General features: G+C 51.3%; 2 protein-coding genes across 4 annotated transcripts in view; both read left to right on the forward strand.

The window, feature by feature from the left end:
* Aldh3b2-ps1 (aldehyde dehydrogenase 3 family, member B2, pseudogene 1) overlaps positions 1-5,837 on the forward strand; it is a 17,132-nt gene extending 11,295 nt beyond the window's left edge. For both annotated transcript variants that reach the window (XM_063279781.1, XM_063279777.1), the window contains 4 exons: positions 304-690; positions 1,095-1,261; positions 3,840-3,939; positions 5,245-5,837. In XM_063279781.1, coding sequence (XP_063135851.1) covers positions 304-690; positions 1,095-1,261; positions 3,840-3,939; positions 5,245-5,429 — 839 coding nt within the window. In that variant the 3' untranslated portion in view covers positions 5,430-5,837. The remainder of the gene's footprint in view (positions 1-303; positions 691-1,094; positions 1,262-3,839; positions 3,940-5,244) is intronic.
* Positions 5,485-13,099, forward strand: part of Aldh3b2l1 (aldehyde dehydrogenase 3 family, member B2 like 1) — a 17,016-nt gene continuing 9,401 nt past the window's right edge. The window contains exon 1 of one of the 2 annotated variants that reach the window (XM_039101310.2): positions 5,485-5,597. In XM_039101310.2, coding sequence (XP_038957238.1) covers positions 5,583-5,597 — 15 coding nt within the window. In that variant the 5' untranslated portion in view covers positions 5,485-5,582. Of the gene's footprint in view, positions 5,598-8,225; positions 8,426-13,099 lie in introns of those variants that run through there. The other variant, XM_063279792.1, reaches the window with a different exon arrangement.

Here is a 13,099-nt window from a genome sequence, read left to right on the forward strand (position 1 = left end):
AAGGACAGCCCCGTCCAGCATCCTGGGGAAGGGAGACAGCAGATAACACAGTGGGAAAGCAATGTGGGGCAAGGCCATAAGCCAGGGGAGGGGGTGAGTAAGAGGTGGAGGTGTCCCTGAGGATGGCTCTCCAGGCCCTCTGAGAATCTTGGAGATTGGCTCCTGGGCGGCCTTGATGGGGGCAGACTCTCGGACGTAGGTGGAACAGCCCAGAGCTTGTGTTGAGAAAGGGCTCTGTGGAGAGAGGAGGCCAAAGTTGATGCCTAGACCAGTTGACCAGGTGCCTCTCGACCATGTTCTCAGGGAGCCCTCGGGTAGGCAAGATCGTCATGGCTGCTGCTGCCAAACACCTGACGCCCATCACCCTGGAGCTGGGGGGTAAGAACCCCTGCTATGTGGATGACAACTGCGACCCCCAGACAGTGGCCAACCGTGTGGCCTGGTTCCGCTACTTTAACGCCGGCCAGACCTGTGTGGCCCCGGATTATGTCCTGTGTAGCCAGGAGATGCAGGAGCGGCTGGTGCCCGCCCTGCAGAATGCCATCACGCGTTTCTATGGAGACAACCCACAGACCTCCCCCAACCTGGGCAGAATCATCAACCAGAAGCATTTCGAGCGGCTCCAGGGATTGCTGGGCTGTGGCCGTGTGGCCATCGGGGGCCAGAGCGATGAGGGGGAGCGCTACATTGGTGAGTCTCCTGCCCTGTCACTGGCACAGGGCCCTGCTGGGCTGAGGCATTTCCATACTGGAGGGGCTTCTCTGAGCCCATAACTGAGTTCTAGCTTTTGGTGCTAGGAGCCCCCACACTGTGGTTTTTGGTCTGTGACTCCTCAATTCTAAACATCTGTCCCACAGCTCAAACCTTCTGAGCTACATCCCTGTTCTAGGTACTCAGAGTGTGGTTTAAATTCCTGCCCAACCCTCTATTGTCCCATATCCCAGAAGGTAGAATCCCAGACACTGAGTCTCGAGTCCTCATAAATCAGCCCCTGAGGTTCCCCATCCTGGAATCCAAGCTCTCTCACCCTCACAGGCCCTGCCCTTCTGCAAGTCCTGCCTATGGAGAGGCTGAGTCGACTCCTGTGTCCACAGCCCCCACAGTGTTAGTGGATGTGCAGGAGACAGAGCCCGTGATGCAGGAGGAGATCTTTGGACCCATCCTGCCCCTGGTGACTGTGAGGAACCTGGATGAGGCGATTGAGTTCATCAACCGGAGGGAGAAGCCACTTGCGCTGTATGCCTATTCCAACAATGTGGAGGTGGGTGACATTTCCAGAAGTGGACTATGGGATAAGAGGAGCCCTCTGCACAGTCACAGAATTTTAGGGATGGTGGCTTCTTAGGCTCTGTCCTTTCCCTCCCTCTTAGAAGGCACTGAGGTCCCCTTCCACATCCTATGGAGACCACACTGGTTTTCCTGTGCACCACATCTGACTGAACCTAGGATCCTTTTTTTTTTTTTTTTTTTTTTTTTTTTTGAGTCAAGGTCTTATGTAGCCAGACCTCATACTCACTGTGTAGCTGAGATGGCTTCAAGCTCCTGGTTCTCCTGTCTTCACATCATAGTTCTGTGAAAACGGAGGTTCACACCGTCTCTGGTTTCAGGAGCTGAGAAAGCGCTGCCAAGCAAGCTCCATCCCCAAGCCCTCAGCACTGGTGTTGTACATGCTTCTTTTTTTTTTTTTTTTTTTTTTTTTTTATAATTAACTTGAGTATTTCTTATTTACATTTCAAGTGTTATTCCCTTTCCCGGTTTCCGGGCAAACATCCCCCTAATCCCTCCCCCTCCCCTTCTTTATGGGTGTTCCCCTCCCCACTCCCCATCCTCCCCCCATTGCTGCCCTCCCCCCAACAATCTAGTTCACTGGGGGTTCAGTCTTAGCAGGACCCAGGGCTTCCCCTTCCACTGGTGCTCTTACTAGAATATTCATTGCTACCTATGAGGTCATAGTCCAGGGTCAGTCCATGTATAGTCTTTAGGTAGTGGCTTAGTCCCTGGAAGCTCTGGTTGCTTGGCATTGTTGTACATATGGGGTCTCGAGCCCCTTCAAGCTCTTCCAGTTCTTTCTCTGATTCCTTCAACGGGGGTCCTATTCTCCTTTTTTCTTTTTTTCGGAGCTGGGGACCGAACCCAGGGCCTTGAGCTTGCTAGGCAAGCACTCTACCACTGAGCTAAATCCCCAACCCCGGGGGTCCTATTCTCAATTCAGTGGTTTGCTGCTGGCATTCGCCCCTGTATTTGCTGTATTCTGGCTGTGTCTCTCAGGAGCGATCTACATCTGTCTCCTGTCGGCCTGCACTTCTTTGCTTCATCCATCTTGTCTAATTGGATGGTTGTATATGTATGGGCCACATGTGGGGCAGGCTCTGAATGGGTGTTCCTTCTGTGTCTGTTTTAATCTTTGCCTCTCTATTCCCTGCCAAGGGTATTCTTGTTCCCCTTTTAAAGAAGGAGTGAAGCATTCATATTTTGATCATCCGTCTTGAGTTTCATTTGTTCTAGGCATCTAGGGTAATTCAAGCATTTGGGCTAATAGCCACTTATCAATTGTACGTGCTTCTTAACTTGAGAGTACATTTATGGAAAATCCACAAAGGCAGTAGATTTCCCATGTATTCCACACCCAGTTGCCCCATGAAGGGGCCTGGCACAGGTCAGAACCAGGAAAGGACCTCAGATATCACCACCACTGGCCCTCCATCTGTCCCCCCCACCCTCTCCCCTCCGTCTGTGCCCCTCCATCTGTGCTGCCCGTGCTTTTGATTCCTCAGGCTTTTAGGCCTCAGTCTGTGTGGTCAGATCTTTGTGCTACCCCAGTTTCTTGGTTCCTCTCAATTCAATAAAAGGCATAGGATTTCCAGAGAGTTTGCCCTGGAGGTAAAGGCTGCCTCTGAGTGCCAGAGAGCTACTCATGGCCAGGGAGATTAATAGGTACTTGTGCAAGGCCTTGTCTGCCAGTGTCACTGCTGGGAGCTGTCATACCTCTTCCTGAGTATTGAGGCAAACATCTAAGCTGACCTCTGGGGAGGTGGGAGAGGCTGCAGATCTTCAAAGGATGCCGATGAGTGGGCTCTGCAGGTATGATCCCAACTCCAGGGGGTGGGGGATTTTCCCCCAGAGCCATTCGTCTAGACAAAATGTGTGTGTGTGTGTGTGTGTGTGTGTGTGTGTGTGTGTGTGTGTAATTCGCATGTTTTATAAGGCAGTTTTTTAAAATTATTTATTTATATGAGTACACTATCGCTGTCTTCAGATACACCAGAAGAGGGCATCAGATTCCATTACAGATGGTTGTGAGCTACCATGTGGTTGTTGGGAATTGAACTCAGGACCTCTGGAAGAGCAGTAGTGCTCTTACCCGCTGAGCCATCTCCCCAGCCCCTGAGGCAGGTTCTTGTAGACTAGGTTGGTGTGTTGAGTTCTCTATGTAGCTTTAACTCCTGGGGCCAATGTTTATCAAGTTGGTAAGCCCAAGCTTGACCTTAGAGGCCCAAGATTGTCCCACAAGGGTGCTTACTTCTCTCTCCTTTCTCTCCTGCAGAACTGCCTCAGTTATAATAAGACTCAGTAGCCCACTTGTCCCCCTCCCCTGGGAAACCTCCATGACCACCTGGCACCTCACTATGCCTCCACTCTGCCTGTCTCTAGCCTCATGCCTTCCTCCTCAGGATTAGGTCCCAACACCCTGCCGGGGCCACTCACAGGCAAACACACAAGGAACATGTTCCCAGCATAGGGATCCAGGAGTCTGTCCTACAAGACCCCCTTGGACCTCAGGCCCTCACCAGAACAAAGCTCATCCAGGTGTGCTTTACAGGTTCCTCTTTCTCTCCCAGGTCATCAAACAGGTGTTGGCCCGGACCAGCAGTGGGAGCTTCTGCGGGAACGATGGCTTTATGCACATGACCCTGTCCAGCCTTCCTTTTGGAGGAGTGGGTAGGTGGTGACAGAGCTCTGCCCTCCTGGGCTGGTCCCCCACCTGCATCCCCATCCTGCTACTTGACCACACTAACTGCAGAAGATGCACCCCACTCTCAGTTCCCAGTGCAGTGGGCAGGAGCGGAAGCCCCTCTCCACTGAGTGTCCATCTAGCCTGCCTCCCTCCCACCTCTCTTCAGTCTGTGGTGGAAATTTTGTGTGGGTGAGGACCAGATAGGCTGTTTTGTGAGTTTTAAGAAAGCCCACCTAGGGGGGTTGGGGATTTAGCTCAGTGGTAGAGCGCTTGCCTAGCAAGCGCAAGGCCCTGGGTTGGGTCCTCAATTCCGGGGGCGGGAGGTGGGTGGGAAGAAAGCCCAGCTGTGGCCTTTAGCCAGCCGCTAAGCACCTTGACTTTCATCAAGCAACACTGGTCCTCGGCTGCCCATCCCCCACAGAGCCGTGGGTGTTTTCTAGTGATGGGGCTGCATACTTGCCCCTTCAGCCTTCCCATGTCCCTGTGAACATAGGCCTGGGGATCTCTACCTCCAGCAAGCCCCACTGGCAGAGGTGATCTTGGCAGGCACTTTCCCTCTGAACCCACTTCATTACTGAAAGGGTATCCTGTTCCTTCCACTTGGTAATTCTAAGTAGTGGGATGAGTGACAGATGGCCCTGGTCCCTCCTGGTCTGTCTTAGAGGACCTACTTCCTTCTCTCTCCCTCAGTTTTGTCTGCTGTGACAGCCATTGAGCTTGGTCCTAACATGTCACCAACTGCCAAGGCTCTTGTTGTCCCCAAGCCTGAATCCTTTGGGCTTTCACCTACAATATTCATCTGGTTGACTCCACAATCCTCTGGCCTCTTTCATTCCCAAAATCCCAGCTTCATGGCCCCTACTTCACCCAGCCATTCCCCATGTCTTCCCCAGCTGGGTCCTTGTCCCTTCCTAGACAGTGGGAGCTGTGAGACTGAAGATTCACTTAATTTCTATCAAAGCCCTAGAAGAAGGGTGCCAGCATCACTGCAGAATGAGGCAAAGTCACTTACTCAAGGTGGCATAGATATTAGGGACAAAGCTGGGGCCCATCCCCCACTCCCACCCCAGCAACCTGAGTTTAGAATATAATCCACTGGCCACTGTTTGCCTATCTTGCACCAACACCTGGTAAACTGGTGCTGGGGCTGGCTCAGGGCTCAGCCTTTTACATACAGTGCTTTATTTAACCCAATGGATGAATGGGGAAACAGGCTCAGAGCAAGGTCTGTATGATATCTTCTCAACTGTCCATGGAAGGGCTGACCCTATGTCCTATGCTGTCCACAGGATCGAGTGGGATGGGCAGGTACCACGGCAAGTTCTCCTTTGACACCTTTTCTAATCAGCGTGCCTGCCTGCTGAGCTGCTCTGGGATGGAAAAGCTTAATGACCTCCGTTACCCACCCTATAGTCCCCGTAGGCAACAGCTGCTAAGATGGGCTATGGGCTCCCAGAGCTGCTCCCTCCTGTGAATGTCACCTTGACTCCTCTCTCTTGCTGTTCTGCCCCAACATACCTGAGCTTTCAGTGGATTTCAAGTTCCCAGTGGTTCCTGAAAGGCCAGGTGTCTGGTCCAGCCTGTGAACACCCCACTTCTGGAACTCTTTCTGAACACACCTGCAGCCATGCAAAGCCTCCAGGTAGCTGGTCCAGCCCCTGCCTGTAGCACAGCACCCTCAGCAGCCTCCTGACCTTCTGCTTAGACAGAGAGATTCCCTCACCAAGTTTGGGCAGACCTGGTGACTGAGGGGGACTTTCTTTGTCAGATCATAGCAGGATCCCAAAAGACAGAGCAGTTGCTGACAACTCCTGGAGGGTGGCTTTGTCCCACCTGAAGTGACATGATCATGAACCCAGATCAGAATAATTGGTGGAATCTGTCTGAAGCGTGTTCATTAGTTACTTTCCTGTAGCTTCTATTGAATGCCCTGATATGCACAAGTTCAAGAAAAGATTCTCTTGTAGCTCATGGTCAGAGGGTTCGGTCAGCCTCAACATCTGATGAAGTTAAGGATCTTGCCAAGATCCTGGCCATCCACACAACATTCACTTCAGTCCCAGGCCCCTCATCAGAGGGAAGCAGAGGGTGAGAATGTAGTTCAGTTGTACAGTATTTTGTCAAGCATGTGAGAGACCAGGATTACTGAAGGAGGAAGATGTGTGTGGCGTGATGTGTTGTGAGGGAAGATAGAAAGGATTCAGTAGATGTGTCCTGAGACAAAGGTCATGTAAAGACAGAAGTCTGAGGAGGGGTGGCTACCAACCAAGGATGCTTGGCAGCCACCTGCAGCTGGAAGGGCAAGTGGCTCCTCCCGCACAGGCTTAGGGAACAGGCCTCAGCATATTTTTTTTCTTTTTCCCTCTCTGAGACAAAGTCTCAGTATGTAGTCTTGGCTGTCTTGGAACTCCTGGCAATCCTCCTGCCTGGGCTTCCTGAGAGCTAGAACTACAGGTGTGAGCCACCATATTCAGCATGGTTGTGGATTTTTGTCTTCAGTGTTGTGAGAGAGCACAGCTCTGCTGTCTCGGCCACTTTGGGACATTTGTCTCAGCAGCCTGGCACAGGACCGAGAGGGGTACAGGAAGCTCCCTAATGGTTTGATTCCACTCTGCCCATCGCTCTCAGGATCACAACTGTGCAGGTTCCTCCCTGGTTTGGTTTTCTTTAAAATGCTTCTCCACTAAGTCAGCTTCTCCACTGAGTCAGCTTCACACAGCCTGTAGCCTCCATACAGTGTAGCTACACAACTCAGGGTAGGAAGTCATCTTTGGGATCCACCTGCTACTCCTAGGCAAGGTCACCCCAGAGAAGCCATCTCATGTCCCCTCGGCTCCTACTGTGCTTCCTTCCTGGGCCCACATGGGCATTTAGCTCTGAAACTAACAAAGATTCATGGAGCAGAGGTTTGTACTGTGCTGTGGCTTCCACTGGCTGAGCTCCAAGCACAAGGAAAGGTTCTGCCAGACAACTTCTGATGGAGACTCCTTCTCTGCACCCCTGAACTGGGGGTGTGTTTGATGTCTGGGTTAGGGAGGAGTGGGGCATAGGGTATGGTCACCAGCGAGGGACAGTGGCAGGGCTGATCCCAGCCTCCTGCTTCTTAAACCCTAGGAGGTACTGGGTGAATGTGCACAGAAACAATGGGAGCCTCTGGTACCACAGCCCCAGAAACACTGACTTGTGCCTGAAGCTGTGAGCATGCCTTCTCACTCCCAGGACAGTCTCTCAGAAATCATGATATTAAAGGGCTGGGAGATGGCTCAGTGGTCAACAGCACTGGTTGCTCTCCCAGAGGACCTCAGCTTAGTTCCCAACACCCACATGGCCTGTTACACTGTGACTCCAGTTCCAGGGAATCTGATGCCCTCTCTGGCCTCTGTGGTTACCAGGTGTGCATGTGGTGCACAGATACATGCAAGAAGACCACATGCATGCACACACTACACATACACACATACACACATACACACATGCACACATGCACACACCACACATACATACACACACACACACCACACATACACACATACATACACACATACACACACCACACATACACACATACATACACACATACACACATACATACACACATACACACATACATACACACACCACACATACATACATACATACATACATACATACATACATACATACACACATATACACATACATACATACACAGACAGTAAGCTCAGAGAGGCTAAATAATTTGACTAGGATCTCACAGTAAATAGGAAATAAATACGTGACATTCCCCCATTGGAACAATCCCCCTGCCTGCGGAGTCTCCTCTACAACTCTAAGTGCCCTTTCCCCTACTCCCCTACTCCATGTGTGTCATTTGGTCACAGGAGAGTGAAAGAAAAATCCCACACTTTTTTTCTTCTAGACAGGGACACTCTCATTGTGTGCGTTTCTCTCTCTCTCTCTCTCTCTCTCTCTCTCTCTCTCTCTCTCTCTCTGCGTGTGTGTGTGTGTGTGTGTGTGTGTGTGTGTGTGTGTGTGTGTGTGTGTATACACGTGCGCACACACATGGGCATGTGGGAGGAGATGATTTAGCCCCAGGAGTCTTCCTGGAGGCCACATTGCTCTCAGGAACCTGATGAAGTCTGTCTTCACCTCCGACTCCCATGACTTTTCTCCTTACTTGCTAACTCCTTTCATCGTCTCCAGAACTTTCAGACCAACGGAGGAGCCTGTACAGCCTGTCATTCCAGTTCCCTAGAGCTGTGCCCAGGAGGCAGGGAGGGACGGAGGGAGGGCCCTGGGTTTAGGAGACAGCTGCCCCACCCATCATTCGTTAGAGCTTCAAGATCAGGCCCTGCACTGCCAGGTAGGGCAAGGCAGTGTGGTCCCACCTAGAAGGATCGGCCGAGGCAAGAAAGAGCCTGGCTAAAATAGGAGCCGCACATCTGGAACCAGAATGTCTGCTGCGGACACAGGCTCGGAGCCCTGTCAGGGGTAGGTGGGGCCGCTGGCACTGGTGACAAAGGGGCTTCACTACAAAAGGCCTTGGGTGGGGGACAGTTCTGCTGGGAATGGGATATGGAGTCACTGGTGAAGGGCAGGGCCAGGAGCTGAGGGTTTGAGGCCAGCAATGAGCCTTGGTCAGTACTCATTACAACAGGACAGGTGGCCTAGATCAGAGGTACACAGTCATCTGCCTTGTTCTTCTGAGCCTCACATTCCAGTTACACATAGGAAACACCCAAGAGTCCCAGGCCCATCCTGTCTGGAGGAGCTCCGCGCTGCTAAGGTGGCAGTCACACAAGCAGATGGAGATCTGGCAAGGGACACCAGAGCTGTGACCAGAGTTAGAAAAGAGGGGACGTCTTAGAAGGCAAGGCCAGAGCTGAGAATTGTATTTGTTTGAGTCAGGGTCTTACTGTGTAGTCCTGGCTGTCCTGGAATTCATTATGTAGACCAGACTGGCCTCAAACTTACAGAGATCTGTTTGCCTCTGCCTTTGGAATGCTGGTATGCATTACCACACCCAATCTAGTTTTAGGTTTAAAAAGCTACGTGACCAGTGGGGCTCAGTGGCATACACCTGTAATCTCAGCTCTCTAGATGCTGAGGTAAAAGGAGCATGAATTCAAGGACAGCCTAGACTGCATTGGGAGAAAACAGTGGGTCTGGGGATGGCAGAGGGCTTGCCTAGAGTGCATCAGGCTGTGTCTGATTCCCAGGACTGCATACACTGAGCGTAATGGCACTTGTCTAATCCCAGTACTTGGAAGGTAGGAGCAGAAGCATGAGGGTCAGGGGTTCTAGGTCATCCTTTGCTAAATATCAAATTCAAGGCTGACATGAGCTACACAAGATCCCTTCTTTATCCCACTCCCTGCCCAATGTGATGGCAGCACACACCTTTAATCCCAGCACTCCAAGCCAAGGTGGGTGGAGCTCTGTGAGCCTAGGCCAGCCTGATGCACATAGAGAGTGCCAGGTCAGTCAGAGCTACATAGCGAGGCCAAGACTCATTTTAAAAAAAAGTGTTGTTCACTATGGATCTAAAAATGTTGCAGTCTCTTGGAAAATCTGGAAGCAACTGAAAGGTGTAGAGGAGATGATAAAAGCCATGTGACTAGAAGCTCAGCATGGTGGCACACCTCCAGACCCAGAAGCAGGGGATTGCTTCAAGTTCAAGGCTGTGCAGTGAGATCCTGCCCCTCCCCACACCCCACACAGTGATTCCCTCACATCCAAACAAAAGCCAGCTGGGCACGAACGTCCACCTGCTAAGCCACTGTTGGGAGGCAGAGACATGGATCCCGCTGGGTTGCAATGACTAGAGCATCTCAAGGAGTGAGGTCTGGGTTCAACCATGCATTCCGCCTCATTAAAGAAAGGGAACTGAGGAAGACAGCAGGTGTCAACCTCTGGTCTCCACATCTCCACACACACTGCAAGCAGTCACTCATATGTATGAACACACGTGCCACACATATATGCACACATAACTCCCCCTCCCACGCACATACCAAATGGGACACATACTGGAACATGGTCATAGGGTTGGTGTAGGAGAGAGCTGTGAGGACTGAAAAACACCCACTCTCAGAAGCTTGAGGTTGCTGCTCTCATTTCCTTTCTGTCAACTTGATAAAACACTCTGTCCAGAAGCACCTTAGAGGAGAAAAGGACTGATGTCATCTTACAGGTCAGAGACCATCACTGCCATCAATGCCAGTGATAACTCAACATCAAGGAAAAACAGCAGAAACAATGGAGGATTCTGCTTTCTAATTAGCATACAGGCTTATCCTCAGCTACCTTTCTTACATAGGCCAGGACCACCTATCTAGGGAATGGTGTCACCCATAGTGGGCTATGCCTTTCTATATCAACTAACAATCAAAACAATCACACACAAGCAAATCTGGTTTGGGCAATCGCTCATTTGTGACTCCCTTCTCAAGTGACCTTAGGCTGTGTCAGGTTGACAGTCAAAGTTAACTGGGACAAATCAGGTGGACTCTCTGAGCTTCACTTTGTCATCAGTATGGAGTAATGATACATACTATGAGGTTTAAATAAGATGAGACATGCCACCCCTCTGTCCAAATGCCTGTTCTGCCTTTTTTCCAGCCTTGCACTGTGTTGTATTTGGTGTTCACAGAATCTACCCTGGTTCCCCGTGAAGCAACTCCCATCAAGACAACTGTCCCTGTTACACCCCATTTCTCACACTCTGCACCCCAAGGACCTTGCCCTGCTATCCCACATCCACAGTGCACAACATCCCTGTGTCTTCACTGCAGTTAGAGCGGAGATGATGGCTCTCTGGTCTGCCTCTGGAGATGCCTATGGTGCTGATGCCTCTGGAGATGCCTATGGTGCTGATCCTGTATAATTACAGACTCGTGCCATGTAAGCGACACGTCAGTCAGTGACAGTCAGTGAGCACAACAGTAATCCTACAGATTATAATTGAGCTGAGAGGAGTAGGCTGCCCCACATTAAGGCGCCCCAGGGGCCTTACTACATCCCAGGTTCAGCCCCAGGAAGGCAGGAGGAAGGATGGACACTGTGAGAACCATGGGCAACGTGACCAGGAGCTCATGGAGCCTGGGCAGGGGGCATCGTGAGGGCTGGTGACATGGCTCCCAGAAGGAGCGAGAAGGCATAGAGTCTAGGCCAATTGTTCCAGTTGTCCAGGGGGTGGGGAACCAAGTAGCCCCAGGCAGGCCCAGGTCCTCCAGGGAACCTCTGCAGGGAATGGACCCTGGTCTTCCTGGCTAGGGGTCTAGGTGGGGACTCCCCCAGGTCTGGCTGTATGGAAGGAGGGCCTGGGTCTCCATTCAGGCCTGACAGGAGGAGAGTCTGCTCAGGGACAGTCCTGAAGGCCCCAGGGGAGAGGGACCTGAATGTGGAGGCCTCAACTGGGAAATCAGCAGCTCTGTCTCTCATGGGAGGAGGACAAGTCTGCACTCTCCTGTCTCCCCACATTCCTCAGCTGGGACAGCCCCTGAGAGCCTGCAGTGGCTACTCAATTTAGCCTCTTGTTCTTTTTTTTTTTTTTCTTCTTTTTTTCAGAGCTGGTGACCGAACCCAGGGCCTTGCGCTTGCTAGGCAAGCGCTCTACCACTGAGCTAAATTGCCAATCCCGCCTCTTGTTCTTTTTTTTTTTTTTTTTTTTTTTTTGGTTCTTTTTTTCGGAGCTGGGGACCGAACCCAGGGCCTTGCGCTTCCTAGGCAAGCGCTCTACCACTGAGCTAAATCCCCAACCTCCCGCCTCTTGTTCTTAAGAACAGGCTCTGTCCTGAGAGTTCTGTCCACAGGGGGTGCTGTCCTGAAAATTCTGTCCACAGGGGGTGCTGTCCTGAGAGTTCTGTCCACAGGGGGTGCTGTCCTGAAAATTCTGTCCACAGGGGGTGCTGTCCTGAGAATTCTGTCCACAGGGGGTGCTGTCCTGAGAATTCTGCCAACAGGGGGCACTGTCCTGAGAGTTCTGTCCACAGGGGGCACTGTCCTGAGCATTCTGTCCACAGGGGGTGCTGTCCTGAGAGTTCTGTCCACAGGGGGTGCTGTCCTGAGAATTCTGTCCACAGGGGGTGCTGTCCTGAGAGTTCTGTCCACAGGGGATGCTGTCCTGAGAATTCTGTCCACAGGGGGTGCTGTCCTGAGAGTTCTGTCCACAGGGGGCACTGTCTGCAGAGATGCATGTCTGAATGTCTTTAACTAGGATGGTGACCTGCTGATATCCAGGGAGGATATAGGTGCTAATCGGGTAGGATCTCAAGGGTATTCAGTGAGGTACATTCTGTTCCCTCTCAGGGCTATGAGCCGGTCCCAACTGATATATTTTATAATGCAGTGATGAAGCAGCAGGAGGGGGCACCTTAGCTCATGCTGAAACACGCCCCCATAGGTATTAGCTATCCGATGGATCTAGTATGAAATCAAATTTATTTGGGACATGGGAAGGGGGTCTGGGAAAAGGAGTAGAGGCAAAATAGAAAGGGGACAGAGAAGGAAAGAAAGTGAGAGGAGAAAGAAAGGAAGATGCCGGCCAGCTAGGAACTCGGGACAGGTTTTGTGTGTGTGTGTGTGTGTGTGTGTGTGTGTGTGTGTGTGTGTGTGTGTGTGTAGGGGCAGGGGTGGTGGAGAGAAACTTGAACAGTTTTTAATATGTGAGCAGACTGGTACCTGGCTGTTGCTAGGTAACCATTGGGCAGAGCCTAGAGATAATGCCAACACCAACATGTGCTGTTCCTGTTCACACATGCAAAGCAATACCCACTCCCACCCAACTTACCACACAAGACACATATATACAGACACTCAAGTGTAAAGATTCACCCACTGACAGACGAGACGCTCCTTCCATGTCTGTAGACACTTGAAAATGGGCACGCTTGAATACAAATACACGAGCACAGGCACACACAGCACACACTGCCATATAAAGATCAGCTTCCTAGTCGGAGGCAATCCTGGGCTACTGTTGTGGCAAAACTTCTCCGGGGTGACAGAACGCATACATCTACTCACCCCAGATAGGAATACCATGACAAACCAAAGTATGAATACCACCGAAGTCCAACTTGAGGAAATGACTTTACAGATACTCACAGGAATATAGGTGAGGGGGTCACTTACAGGAGCAGAAATGGCTCAAAAACAGCCACC

This window comes from Rattus norvegicus, chromosome 1 (genome assembly GCF_036323735.1).
Source record: "Rattus norvegicus strain BN/NHsdMcwi chromosome 1, GRCr8, whole genome shotgun sequence".
Lineage (NCBI taxonomy): Eukaryota > Metazoa > Chordata > Mammalia > Rodentia > Muridae > Rattus > Rattus norvegicus.